The sequence below is a fragment of the Tachyglossus aculeatus genome, chromosome 23 (genome assembly GCF_015852505.1).
Source record: "Tachyglossus aculeatus isolate mTacAcu1 chromosome 23, mTacAcu1.pri, whole genome shotgun sequence".
In the NCBI taxonomy this organism is placed as follows: Eukaryota; Metazoa; Chordata; class Mammalia; order Monotremata; family Tachyglossidae; genus Tachyglossus; species Tachyglossus aculeatus.
The window spans coordinates 14,225,194-14,240,615 of NC_052088.1; the positions used below are offsets into that span (position 1 = coordinate 14,225,194).

Below are 15,422 nucleotides of genomic sequence, written 5' to 3' on the forward strand. Positions count from 1 at the left end.
TGACACCTGTCCACATGTTTTGTTTTGTTGTCTGTCTCCCCCTTCTAGACTGTGAGCCCGTTGTTGGGTAGGGATCGTATCTATATGTTGCCAACTTGTACTTTCCAAGCGCTTAATACAGTGCTCTGCACACAGTAAGCGCTCAATAAATATGACTGAATGAATGAATCCAGGTGGGGGTATCAGAGACACTCGTAGGAAGTTGAATGGAACCAGACAGGTTAGAGGAAAAAGAAACCAACTACTGTAGTCATCTGATGTCCAATAGTCACTATTTTCTCACATTATGCAGCAACACGTGGCTAGAGAGTTGCGCATGATGGAGAGAAATCTGGATCATTCTGGACAAAACTTTTATTTTTAAAAATGTCAGTGCAAGAAGCTTCAGAAGGCATTACACTTCCCCAACCAGGTGCATTAAGAGGAGTCACTTCCTGGGGTTCAATGTTGGGTTTACAGGCTCTAAGTCTAAAGATTTTACGCTTAGGGCCACGACTCTTATAAAATGTTATTTTTATTCGGGTAAGTGGCTTGCACCACGTACAGTCCCACTATCACCCAACAACTCATCACCCCAGGGCATCTACAGTAGCAATCTATCCCCTGACAACAGAGATGATGATAGGATGATTCATTATGATTTTTCAGAGTTGCACTCCAGAAGAGTGAGCCAGCACCTAAGCCAGGATGATGTTTGAGGCAGGCCTGGTTCAATCAATCACTGGTATTGATTGAGCACTTAGTATGTACAGAGCACTGTACTAAGCCCTTGGGAGAGTACAATACAATGGAATTAGCAGACACGTTTCCCGCCCATAATGCGCTGACAGTCTAGAGGAGTTGTTCATCATTTTCCCTGTCCAAAATGAGCTTAGTTTAGATCATAATCAATCAATCAATCAATCGTATTTATTGAGCGCTTACTATGTGCAGAGCACTGTACTAAGCGCTTGGGAAGTACAAATTGGCATCACATAGAGACAGTCCCTACCCGATAGTGGGCTCACAGTCTAAAAGGGGGAGACAGAGAACAGAACCAAACATACCAACAAAATAAAATAAGTAGGATAGAAATGTACAAGTAAAATAAATAAATAAATAAATAAACAGAGTAATAAATATGTACAACCATATATACATATATACAGGTGCTGTGGGGAGGGGAAGGCGGTAAGGCGGGGGGATGGAGAGGGGGACGAGGGGGAGAGGAAAGAAGGGGCTCAATCTGGGAAGGCCTCCTGGAGGAGGTGAGCTCTCAGCAGGGCCTTGAAGGGAGGAAGAGAGCTAGCTTGGCGGATGGGCAGAGGGAGGGCATTCCAGGCCCGGGGGATGACGTGGGCCGGGGGTCGATGGCGGGACAGGCGAGAGCGAGGTACAGTGAGGAGATTAGTGGTGGAGGAGCGGAGGGTGCGGGCTGGGCAGTAGAAGGAGAGAAGGGAGGTGAGGTAGGAGGGGGGCGAGGTGATGGAGAGCCTTGAAGCCCAGGGTGAGGAGTTTCTGCCTGATGCGCAGATTGATCGGTAGCCATTGGAGGTTTTTGAGGAGGGGAGTGATATGTCCAGAGCGTTTCTGGACAAAGATAATCCGGGCAGCAGCATGAAGTATGGATTGAAGTGGAGAGAGACACGAGGATGGGAGATCAGAGAGAAGGCTAGTGCAGTAGTCCAGACGGGATAGGATGAGAGCTTGAATTAGCAGGGTAGCGGTTTGGATGGAGAGGAAAGGGCGGATCTTGGCAATGTTGCGGAGCTGAGACCGGCAGGTTTTGGTGACGGCTTGGATGTGAGGGGTGAATGAGAGAGCGGAGTCGAGGATGACACCAAGGTTGCGGGCTTGTGAGACGGGAAGGATGGTAGTGCCGTCAACAGAGAACAACTTATTCCATCAGCATGAAGCCATCATGGGCAACCTGGAGCTGGCCATCTGTAGTGACTTTTGCTCATAAACAGAACTCAGACTATTTATTGGGCAGTTGGTCACCAAAACTACAGTTGGAGCCCAGCATGTGTGCCAACTGCACTGGGATGAAAGTCATCGTGACTCCAGGGACAAGTGTCACTCTACCTCCATTGCTCCTGCTCTCTCCACCCACTGCTGACAAGTATCTTTGGTTTTCCAACTTCCCCCGATGCTTTAGTTTAAAATAAACCTGAGCAAGATGGAACCTCTGTGAAAAGAACGGTGAGATGGGGAAGCCACCCATGAGGTCCGAGAGCAAGGGCTAGGGAGGGAGAGGCCCCTGGGGTGCTGGATGACTGGAGGCATTCAGAGAGAGGAGTAGAGGAGGCTAACAAATGGCTCATCAGCATCACCCCTCCCAGCCTCCTTCTCTGCCCCAGGAAGAAACATCAAAGTCACTCGGGAGCGAGAGTCTCCTTCCTTTTAATTTAGAGTAAAATTAGAGTGTAAGCTCCTTGCGGGCGGGGAATGTGTCACTTGGTCTTTCTGACCTTATCAAGAGCCTAGTACATCACTTGGACACTAAATAATTGCTACTATGACTCCCAATATTACTGTGGCCCCAACTCCCTTTCCCACCCACCTCTTAGCCCACTTTCCTCAGGCCACGTGCCACAAAACACAAGCCCTCAACTGCAGGTCTGACAAAGGTGTGAGATGGCCAGACTCTCTCCAAATCAATCAATGGTATTTATTGAGTGCTTACTGTGTGTACAGCATGGTACTACGCACTTGAGAGAGTACAATATAACAGAGATGGTAGACATGTTCCCTGTGTACAATGAGCTTACAGCCTAGAGCCCTCAGATCCATGGCCCAACTGAAGCCAGTCTGGGGAGAAAAACGGTAGTTGAGCCAACTTCCTCCACAGCAATGGTCACCCATTGGGCTAATGATTACATGTGGAACGACTTCCAGGAGACTTTTAAAGATGATCGTTCAGAACCACCAGGCTGTCACAGACCCGCACAAGTGACTCAGCCCTGGGTGGCAAAATCCTGCATGGCCACAGAGCTTGCTTTCAGCGTGATTCTGCATGGGGACCAACCAACCAACCAACCAACCAACCAATCAAACAACCAAAGGTATTTAGTGAGTGCAGAGCACTGGACTCAGTGCTTGGGAGAGAACCCCAAAAGAAAGATAGCATGGAGAACAGTGTGTCCTAATGGAAAGAGCACGGGCCAGGGTTCTAATGTTGGCTCTGCCAACTGCTTTTTGTGTGACCTGGGGCAAGTCACTTCACTACTCTGTGCCTCAGTTTCCTCAACTGTAAAATGGGGATTCAATACCTGTTCTCCCTCAGACTGTCAGCCCCATATGGGACCTGATTATCTTGTCTCTACTTCACCACTTGGTACAGTGCTTTTCAAATAGTAAGCACTTAATAAATCTTATTAATATTATTTTTTATTATCATTTAGGTCCCAGAGGGCTTCCCCCAACTGGATGGCTGAAGGTCAGCGCTGGGGCCAAGCTTGTGTCTAAAGCCAGAGGCAAGCTCCTGGTGTATGTGGGCCATTTCGTTACCCCCCTCTCCAGGCCCAAGTGAACCCCACTCCCTCATCTCCTGGGACCCTCACTGGCTGGTCTCCCAGAGGTTAGAAAGGCAATAGTCAGACCTAGGAAGAGCAGAGCATGTCTGGAAGTTGCTCAGGGCTCAACTCACTGGCCTTTGAATCCCACAAGATTAACAATTGCCTAACAGGCAAACAGTGCTGCCTTGTGGAAAGAGCACAGGCCTGGGAGTTGGAAGACCTTGGTGCTAATCCTGGCTCTGCCAACTGCTTGCTGAGTGATCTTAGGGAAGTCACTTCTCTTCTCTGTGCCTGTTTCCTCAACTGTAAAATGGGGATTCAATACCTGTTCTCCCTCATTCATCCATTCAATCGCATTTATTGAGTGCTTACTGTGTGCACAGCACTGTACTAAGCGCTTGGGAAGTACAAGTCAGCAACACGTAGAGACGGCCCCTACCCAACAACGGCCTCACAGTCTAGAAGGGGGAGACAGACAACAAAACGAAACACGGAGACAGGTGTCAAAATCGTCAGAACAAATAGAATTAAAGCTATATGCACATCATTAACAAAATAAATAGAATAGTGCATATGTACAAGTAAATACAGTAATAAATCTGTACAAATATATACAAGTGCTGTCGGAAGGGGAAGGAGGAGAGGAAAAAGGGGACTCAGTCTGGGAAGGCCTCCTGGAGGAGGTGAGCTCTCAGTAGGGGTTTGAACCTACCTAGACTATGAGCCCCATGTGGGACAGGGACTGTGTCCAACCTAATTAACATGTACCTGTCCCAGCACTTAGAACAGTGCTTGACACACAGTAAGTACTTAACAAATACAATTAAAAAAAAAAACACCAACTCAAGCCACATCAGTGAAGAGGAGGGAGGGGCTTTGGGGAAAAATCCTTCATGGGGCAAAGTTGCCAGGAGGTGGAGGTCAATGGCAGGAAGCAGTCAAAGGAAGGAAATGACAGGGTGATAAGTCCAGGGGTGATTTGGGTAAAAGAGGAAGAGGGCAGCAGGAGTGTAACCACAGGAACGGGTAAATCCTGATGGCACTAGCTGGGAAGTCTAACAAGAGAGAACATCTGACAGAGTTGTCGTCGTTATAGAAGGCGGCTTTCCCTTTGTGTCTCTTCTAAACATGGGTTTCTCCCTTCTCAGAGGGTCAGGAAGGACAACAGCCACCAACAATAGTCACAACCTGAACCAAACAGCCCATGGGCACCGGAACAAGTTTCAGGCCTGAAAAACACTACCTGAACCGCAGGTGTCCAAAATGACAAATGCTAATAAACTGCTGCCAACATCATCAAATTCTGCCCTCCATCTAGAGAAGGGGAGATTGGGGCTAGATATATTTTTACTTTTTCCTGAGCACATGATTGTGTAGCTAGGAGTCCTTGGGCAAAGGAGGCCGTTGTGCATTTAGCTTTAATAATTCTATTTGTTCTGACAACTTGATATCTGTCCACATGCTTTGTTTTGTTGTCTGTCTCCCTCTTCTAGACTGTGTGCCCGGTTATTGGGTAGGGACTGCCTCTATATGTTGTCAACTTGTACTTCCCAAGCGCTTAGTACAGTGCTCTGCACACAGTAAGCGCTCAATAAATATGACTGAATGAATGAAAGATTGTACACTTACCCTTTTGATTACTGCCCTAATTCATTCAATCGTATTTATTGAGCCCTAATCTTTCCTTTACTGAAGAGGGGAGGAGGAAATGTGTAAGTGCACAGCTACACCAGACCCATTTAGTTATTACTGAATCTCAAGCCTCTTTCTGAATTTTATATAATCATTTCTAAAACGTGTAGTGAAAATGTCACTGAATCATATGCATACTTTTTTAAAATTGCAAAGCGCATAGCTTTAAAAGTTAGCAATTGCCTACTACTTCCACAGGATGGAATTTTCACTGCACACAGCACCCCAATCTCTTCTATCTCACCACCAGACCCTTGCAAGCATCCTCCCTCTGGCCTAATACTCCCTCCCTCTTCACTCTCCCCACCTTCAAAGCCCTCCTGAAATCACATCTCCTCCAAGAGGCTTTCCCTAACTAAGCCCTCATTTCCCCTACTTAGCCTCCTTTCTATGTCACCAATGCACTTGTGTCTGTACACTTTGTACACTTGATATTCACCTAAGCTCAGCCCCACAGCACTTATGGACATATCCTTACACTCTGCCATCTCCCTTATCTGTAGCTTGTTTTACCATCTACATCCCCCTTCTAAAGTGTAAGCTCATTTTGGGCAGTGATAGTGTCTTCCAATACTGTTATAACGTACTCTCCCATATGCTTAATACAGTGCTCTGCACACAGTAAGTGCTCAATAAATACCATGATCGATTTCTTGATAAAAATAGATCCACCCAGTTCTCCCACATCAGGAGGGATGTGTCCTCTTGAAGATCCGCCCTGAGAGAAGCTCACGCTGTGTCGCTCTCAAACCATGTTGGTGATGCCATACTTGTGTGCTTGGGCGGTTTTGGGAAAGTCAGTCAATCATATTTGTTGAGCACTTACTTCCTGTAAAACACTGTACTAAGCACCTGGGACAGTACAATATAACAGAGTTGGCAAACAGGTTTCCTCCCCACAAAGAGAAGCAGCATGGCCTAGTGTAAAGGGCTCAGGCTTAGAGTCAGAGGACCTGGGTTCTAATTTTGACTCTACAACTTGTCTGCTGTGTGACCTTGGGCAAGTCACTTCACTTCCTCTGTGTCTCAGTTACCTCATCTGTAATGTGGGGATTAAGATGGTGAGCCCCACGTGGGACATGGACTGTGTCCATCCTTATATCTGGTATCTACCCCAGTGCTTAGTACATTGCCTGGTGCATATTAAGCATTTAAATGCCATTACAAAACCCAAAAAAAAAAAAAACCCACCAAAAAACAATAAAGGAGCTGAAACTTTACAGGATTAGTTTACAGTCTAGAAACAATCCCTGACTGTGTTTGAGACAAAGTGAATATTGACGTGTGCCTTATGGAGAAGTGAGAGCATTAGATTTGTGGATGTAGTGTGAATTGAAGTATAACTGCTGTTTCATAGCATAATCATGGAAATAAATGCACGATGGAGTCTTTTATCCCCAACCACTTCTTGTGATAAATATCACAGCCAACATCTAAAAGATTGGAAGCACAACTGAAGAAAGAAAATTAGAGTCCAAAAGGGCCCCATATTTTTTTAGGATTGGAAAAAAAGTTAACACAACTTTAACAGGCCGACAGAGGCTATATGCTTTCTTGCAATGGCTGATATTAAATACTTACAGAAAATACTGACCTAGGAACATACAATTGAAGATTTTTCATTATTGGCATATGCTGACGTGGTTAATCGGATCAGGTAAATGGACTATGTTTTTCACTGTTGTTTTTTATATAAGTTTATAATGTTTGACAGTTTTTTTAATCCAGGGGAGGCATTAGTGACTTTACTCTAACACTCTGCTTTCCCCCCTCTAGACTGTAAGCTCCTTTTGGGCAGGGAGTGTGTCTGTTTACTGTTGTATTGTACTCTCCCAAGCGCTTAGTACAGAGCTCTGCACACAGTATGAGCGCAATAAATACAACTGACTGAACGAATAAATGAATGCTTCCATGGAACCGGCATGGCCTAGTGGATAGAGCATAAGCCTGTGAGTCAGAAGAACCTAGGTTCAAATCCTGGCTCCACCACTTGTCTACTGTGTGACCTTAGGCAAGTCACTTCTCTGTTCCTTACTTACCTGATCTGTAAAATGGGGTTAAGGCTGTGAGCCCCATGAGGGACATGGACTGTGTCCAACCTGATTAGCTTGTATCTACCCCAACACTTAGTACAAAGCCTGGCATTTAACAAGTGCTTAACAAACACCATAGAAAAAAAAGAAAAAGCCAGAAATAATACTGATTCCGTTCTTCTGGCTAGCAGAGTCACTTCCGTGGGGGAAGCTTCGCTGAGAAATGGAATTAGGAGCAAATCAAAGCAACCAATTTGAAAGGAGCCGACTCCCGGGCCCATGCTCTATCCACTAGGCCATACTGGTTCTGTGGAAGCAGAGTGTTAAATAAAGTAATTAACGCGTCCCCAGGATCCAAAAGACTGTCAAACAGTATAATTCAAAATATAATTCTAATTCAACCGTACTTCAGCTTACCTATAAATAATAATGATTGTGGTATGTGTTAAGTGCTTACTAGGTGCCAGGCACTGTACTAAGCGCTAGAGTGGAGACAAGCAAATTGGGTTGGACAGAATCCCTGTCATGCGGGGCTCACAGTCTTAATCCCCACTGCACAGATGAGGGAACTAAAGCTCAGAGAAGTGAACTAGAGAATCAGTCAATTGATTGAGCACTTTACTGTGTGCAGCGCACACTACTAAGTGCTTGGAAGAGTAAAATCTAACAGAGTCAGTAGGCACTATTTGAGAGGAAACAAAGGGAAAAGCAGAGCAGTATACCTTGGCTTGCAGATTGTTCGATAAAGAAAGAGATTCGGTCCTGCTGATGTTAAAATCCAGTTCAGCGTTTGTCTCAAAAGAGTCCAGTTCATCTTGGCTGTTGGCCAGCGTCGCCGAGGAGCCGTGGGACACTGAGGGATAGCAGATATGGCAGCGCTCAGAATTCCCTTCTCCTTCACTGTCAGCATCCAGGGCATCGAGGCTAGAGCTGAAGCACAGAATACAAACAGACGATCAATCCGAAGGAAGGAGTATCTCTCATACCCTCTCATTCTGAAGCAATGAGGCTTAGTTGATAGAATATGGGCCCGGGAGTCAGAAGGACCTGGGTTCTAATTCCGGCTTGGCCACTTGTCTGCTGTGTGACCTTGGGCAAGTCACTTCACTGGGCCTCAGTTCCCTCATCTGCAAACTGATAATTAAGACAGTGAGCCCTCTGTGGGACAGGGACTGTGTCCAACCCGATCACCTTGTATCTACCCCAAGGCTAAGAACCGTGCCTGGCACATAGTAAGCACTTACCCTTCTGTCCTTCTCCAGCCCAGCCCGCACCCTCCGCTCCTCCACCACTAATCTCCTCACTGTACCTCGCTCTCGCCTGTCCCGCCATCGACCCCCGGCCCACGTCATCCCCCGGGCCTGGAATGCCCTCCCTCTGCCCATCCGCCAAGCTAGCTCTCTTCCTCCCTTCAAGGCCCTGCTGAGAGCTCACCTCCTCCAGGAGGCCTTCCCAGATTGAGCCCCTTCTTTCCTCTCCCCCTCGTCCCCCTCTCCATCCCCCCGCCTTGCCGCCTTCCCCTCCCCACAGCACCTGTATATATGTATATATGGTTGTACATATTTATTACTCTGTTTATTTATTTATTTATTTATTTTACTTGTACATTTCTATCCTACTTATTTTATTTTGTTGGTATGTTTGGTTCTGTTCTCTGTCTCCCCCTTTTAGACTGTGAGCCCACTATCGGGTAGGGACTGTCTCTGTGTGATGCCAATTTGTACTTCCCAAGCGCTTAGTACAGTGCTCTGCACATAGTAAGCGCTCAATAAATACGATTGATTGATTGATTGATTGATTACCAAATACCCCCGGCCCACGTCCTCCCCCTGGCCTGGAATGCCCTCCCTCCACACATCCGCCAAGCTAGCTCTCTTCCTCCCTTCAAAGCCCTACTGAGAGCTCACCTCCTCCAGGAGGCCTTCCCACACTGAGCCCCCTTTTTCCTCTCCTCCTCCCCATTCCCCCCGCCCTGCCTCCTTTCCCTCCCCACAGCACCTGTATATATGTTTGTACAGATTTATTACTCTATTTTACTTGTACATACTTACTATTCTATTTATTTTGTTAATGATGTGCATCTAGCTTTAATCCTATTTATTTTGACGACTTGACACCTGTCCACATGTTTTGTTTTGTGTCTGTCTCCCCCTTCTAGACTGTGAGCCCGTTGTTGGGTAGGGACCATCTCTGTATGTCACCAACTTGTACTTCCCAAGTGCTTAGTCCAGTGCTCTGCACACAGTAAGCGCTCAATAAATACGACAATGAATGAATGAAATACCACAATTATTATTATTATTATCATTCTGAACCGAGACACGCTTAACAGGTACAAGTCTGAAAGCCTTGTCCTGACTCCAAGCGGTCTGGGGACGGTTCAACAATAATCCTTAATCTCCACCTCATTGATCTAAATGCCCCGATCCCATCCACAATCATTTTGAGAAATGACAGCTGGGGTAGTGCTTGATGCTCTTCACGTTTCCATTTTCAAAGCCTCATACCAGATCCTTCAGGGCTCTTAGCACGTTTCAAGATCTTTAAGTTTCAGCTCCGATGGCGAATTCCAGGGAGAATTTGCCCTTGGAAATAGGCAGGGAAATGCGATAGCAAATGTGACTCGATCTTCACTGGCACTGAGGGGTTTAACACACAACACAAAGGACTGGGGGGAAATTAAATCATGCTGCAAAATTCTGTGGATAATCCAGAATTCAGTTCAGCTCACATTTCATCCACCTCATTTTGGGGACAATAGAGCTGCAAATTAGAAAATAATTTTATTTTCTACTTTCTAGCTTCTTAGCATTTATGTTTTAATCCTGTTTAGTCTTTTGACCTCTCCCAAACCTAACTATCCCTTGCTCACAGCTCATTTGCCTCTGCCCCACTGCATATAATAATAATAATGATGATAATGGCATTTATTAAGCCCTTACTATGTGCAAAGCACTGTTCTAAGAACTGGGGGGGTATAAGGTAACCAGATTGTCCCACGGGGGGCTCACAGGCTTCATTCCCATTTTACAGATAAGGGAACTGAGACCTGGAGAAGTGACTTGCCCAAAGTCACACAGCTGACGATTGGTGGAGTCAGGATTTGAACCCATGGCCTCTGACTCCAAAGCCCAGGCTCTTTCCACTGTGCCACACTGCCTTTTCCCCTTCCTGGAACACCCCTCCCCATTTAAAAAAAAATATTTTCTTAACTTTTCACTGCCTAAACTTGTTGATTGATGAGCCCATGCATTCTGCCCAATCTAACTGATGTAGGGTCAATATCTCCAGTCACCACATTCCAAAACACATTATTGATTCTACTGACAAGTGAATGGTTTGACTGCTTTCACAATTTTTGTTTTTCTGGGGATTCAATAATAATAACTATTATCACTATTGCAATTACTGTGACATATGATAAGCACTTATGTGCCTAGCTCTGTACTAAGTGCTGAAATTGAGACAAGATAAGCAGATTGGACGTAGTCCTGTCCCAATAGGGGTTTACAGTCTAAGCGGAAGGGAGAACAGATATTTGATCCCCATTTTAAGGATGAAGAAACTAAGGCACAAACATTTAAATGACTTACCCAAGGTCACACAGCAGGACAGTAACAGAACCGGCATATAAAGCCAGGTCTTTTGACTCCTAGGCTTGGGCTCTTTCCCTTCCTCCCACTCTGCAGAGAGACTGGATTTTCCTCAAGTATTTGAACGCTCAATCAACTTCTGCTTATCTCTTGTACAAGTGCCCTCATTCCTCTTTCTCTTTACGTAAAGCCCTCATTTCAAAGCCAAGATTTGGTTATGGGATACTGAGATCCCAATCCCTGAATTAAACTGCTGCTTTCAAACTGTTCTCTGTCTGCTAGCTGTGCTGTTGAACATGCATTCAGCCAACTACACAGTTTGCAAAAAACAGGAAGGACTAACATTACCGACAAAAAATTCCCTGCAGATGTTGCCGTGCATGAATCATGAGCGTAAGAGCTAAAATAAACTTAATATTTTGGAAATTGTGCCCAAAATGTGGCCTAGTTGATAGAGTCCGGGTCTAGGGGTCAGAAGGACCTGGGTTCGAATCCTGCCTTGTCTGCTGTGTGACTTTGGGCAAATCACTTCACTTCTCTGTGCCTCAGTTACCTCATCTGTAAAATGGAGATTAAGACGATGAGCCCTAAGAGGTTCATGGACTGTGTCCAACCTGATCGGATTGTATTGACCCCATTGCTTAGTACAGTGCCTGGCACAGAGTAAGCACTTAAATAACACTGAAAAAAATTACTCAAAAATTTCACATTTCAACACTCAAAAACCCATACCCTGTTTGTTTGATTTTACTTATCCATCCCAATTTGTTTCTGCCTCCTCTCCCAAAGTTAATTACTGTAGTTCCATCTAATTCTGTCAGATCATCTTCACTACTAGACTACAAGCTCCTGCATGGCAGGGATTACATCATAATCGTTTTTGGCACGCTGCCCAGGTGTGAACCCAGTGGGTCACTTTTCTTCCAGCCTCAAGACAGTGGCCATGACCCTCCGATTGTCACTGTACTTGGGGTCTTCAAGCCCTCGCCCTGCCCCATAGCCTGCAGCCACTGGAGGGGTCAATATGGCAGTCCTCAAAAACCAGGTGGGTTGGCACAAAGAGGAGGAGGAGTGGCACAAAGGCACTGTCAATCAGGAGAAGTTAGAAGGTGGCTCCCAACTTAATGTCATTGGGCACATATTCCACCTATCAATGGCTTTTCAGCCAACTGGTAAATAACGACAAATGCGCTGGCCGCAAATCCCCCTTATCTGACTGAAAATGGGTTCAAAGCAACATTGGCCTAATCCCACGCAGACGCAGTCAATGTCACCATACAGTAAACTATACAAAAGATTTTTATTGAGGTTTTACTTCGCTGTAACATTTTCAAGTTAACTTATCATTTTTGTAGCTAGTGCTTTAAGTGGAATTAATCTGCTCATTTGAAGCGCTAAAACAGTGAATTTTGAATCAGCTGGCTGAAATTAATCAGTAGTTTTACTACAGATTTATTGGGTTGAATAGTCATTATCATCATCAATATTTATGGGGTGCCAGCTAAAGGCAAATACTAGACTGGATCGGTGTTTAGCGGTTGACTTTGAATTGCCCTTTATTTTGAATAACAAAGTCATTTTACCGATCTGTCCTTTAGTGTGAAGATTTAGAACCGAATCAAAACCCTGAATTATCGCAAGCGTCGCCTACGAACAGCAGCAAACTGACACCTGCGGACTTTAGAAACATGGATATTTCCAACATTTCCCCTCTAAAGTTCAACCAAGGGACTTTGCTGGAAGCATATGGAGAAGAAGGATTAAGGAAGAAGATGATGGAGGAAAATAAAGTGCTTAGTATAGTGCTCTGCACAGAGTAACCATTCAATAAATACCCACTGACTGATTAAAAGGAGCCATCAAGCTAAATTTTAATTCACTTACATAATCAATCGTATCTACTGAGTGCTTACTGTGCGTAAAGCGCTGTACTAAGTGCTGGGGAGTGTACAATATAACACATTCCCTGCCCACAAGTTTACGGTCTTGAGGGACAGACATTAATATAAATAAAATTAGAGATATGTACACAAGAGCTGTGGGGCTGGGAACAAGAATGAATAAAGGGGGCAAGTCAAGGTGGCGCAGAAGAGAGTGGGAGAGGAGGAAAGGAGGGCATACTCAGGGAAGACCTCTAGAGATGTGCCTTCAATAAGGCTTTGAAGGTTGTTAGAGTATTTGTTGGATACGAAGAGGAAGGGTGAGAGGTCGATGATGAGATAGACAAGACTGAGGTACAGTGAGAAGATTGGCATTAGAAGAGCGAAGTGGGCAGACTAGGTTGTAATGAGTTAGGAGAGTAATGAGGTGAGGTAGTAAGGGGCAAGGTGTTGGAGTGCTTTAAAGCACTGTACTAACCGCTTGAGAGAGTATAACAGAATTGGTAGACACGTTCCTTGCCCACAATAAGCTTACAGTCTAAACTACAAGTTTACACTCTAGCTTACACAACATAATCTGAAGAGTTACACAACATAATCTTTTAGACTGTGAGCCCACTGTTGGGTAGGGACTGTCTCTATGTGTTGCCAATTTGTACTTCCCAAGCGCTTAGTACAGTGCTCTGCACATAGTAAGCGCTCAATAAATACGATTGATTGATTGATTGATTGAAGAGCCCTTTTTTTTAAACAAGGATTAAAGGCTCAGTTTTAGAAAAATGTAATACTCTAGGTCAGCTTTTAAATGATTTAATAACTTAGATCCAAATTTTCTTAACATTGTTATGCGATTTCCCTCAGTGCCAATACTGCAGAAGGGAGGAGGGGAGGAAGTGGTTAATGAAAATGTATTCATGGCTGTCTTGTGCCTCTGCTAACCCCTGATTACATAACCCCAAGAAATCTTTAATAATGCATGTAAGTTAACTAAATGGTCGAGTGCCTTTGATAACATTCCATCCCTTAAGGATAAGCCTTTCCGATTATGTATGCTATTTCTCTAGCACTAAGAACCTACACTGAAGCATTAAGAATATCAAGTTTGCTTTCGTTCCACAATTTACTTGTTTTTTTAAGTCACCAACGTTGTTTGGGCCTTGGTCTTCTGCACACTCTGTTCCCGAGAACTTGCTTACTTCCCCCGGTGACTCCTGGTTCTGCTTGTCTTTTTCAATCACTGGTACATTTTCAATTTACTAATGCTTCCAAAACCCTGGATTGCAGTGACTCTACTGCTTTCTTCATGCAACTTCATTGAAGCACAATCGGTCAAAACCTTACTTACTTGAATTTCCTTCATTCCAAAGAAGTTGATCCACGAGTGCAGTGATTTTCACCGGCCCTTCCTCATTCTCCAGTCTGGCTCCTGCTCTCAGAGCCCCCAGCCACACTCGCAACTTGGGGGTTAGTGGTCACGGTGGTGTTGGTGGTCCGGGTCATTATAATAATAATAACTGCAGTGCTTGTTAAGTGCTTACCTTATGCTAAGCACTGTATTAAGCGATACGGCTAATCATGTCTCATATGGAGCTTAGAGTTTAAGTAGGAGGGAGAAGAGACACTGAATGCCCATTCTGCAGATGAGGGAATGGAGGCAAAGAAAAGTTAAGTGACTTGCCCAAGGTCACACAGAATTATCATTATTATTAGAATTATAATTAATATTACTATTTTCTATTATGTTGTTTTCCCAGAGGAATGGGAGATAGGTGCATGAAAGTTTGCATCAGGGTGGCAATATGTCAAGCTCATATTCACAACCACTCCCACCCTCCGGAGGCCCATCGACCCCGGAATATTTCCAGGTTTCCCTTGGCAACACGGGAAGAGTCGCCAGAAGAGGAGGGAGAAGAGGAGGGCAGGAGATGGGGAAGGACTGTCTGGAGGGTTCCCAGGAGAGAATACGGTGGCAGGAACAGTGTATATCATGGGAGGTCTTCCACTCAACAATGTCAGTGGGAGGACAAGGGGAGGGCGGGAAGGGTAAAGGGGGAAATTTAATGGAGACTATCCACTCAGTCAATCAATCCATGGTATTCATTGAGTGCCTGCTATAATAATAATAATAATAATGGTATTTGTTAAGCACTTACTATGTGCAAAGCACTGTTCTAAGCGCTGGGGGGATACAAGGTGATCAGGTTGTCCCACATGGGGCTCACAGTCTTAATCCCCATTTTACAGATGAGGTAACAGGCACAGAGAAGTTAAGTGACTTGCCCAAAGTCACACAGCTGACAAGCGGCAGAGCCGGGATTAGAACCCATGACCTCTGGCTCCCAAGCCCGTGCTCCTTCCACTGAGCCACACTGCTTCTAGTGATAACTATGGTATTTCTTAAGCGCTTAGTATATGCCAAGCACTGTTCTAAGCACTGGGGTAGATACAAGGTAATTAGGTTGTCCCTCATGGGGTTCACACTTATTAGTGCACAGCACTGTAATAATAATTGTGGTATTTGTTAAGCACTTACTATGTGCCAGATATTGTACTGAGTGCTGGGGTAGAAACAAGCAAATCAGTTTGGACACAGTCCCTGGCCCACATGAGGCTCACAGTCTTGGGCAAGTCACTTAACTTCTTTGCGCCTCAGTTACCTCATCTATAAAATGGGGACTAAGACTGTGGGCCACGGCCACACAGCAGATAAGTGGCAGAGAGGGGATT

General features: G+C 45.0%; 1 protein-coding gene across 1 annotated transcript in view; it reads right to left on the bottom strand.

Annotated features, from left to right (window-relative positions):
• ARHGEF28 (Rho guanine nucleotide exchange factor 28) overlaps positions 1-15,422 on the bottom strand; it is a 265,840-nt gene that overhangs the window by 77,118 nt on the left and 173,300 nt on the right. Inside the window, exon 11 of the mRNA XM_038765447.1 lies at positions 7,945-8,152. Within this exon, the coding sequence (XP_038621375.1) occupies positions 7,945-8,152 (208 nt within the window). The remainder of the gene's footprint in view (positions 1-7,944; positions 8,153-15,422) is intronic.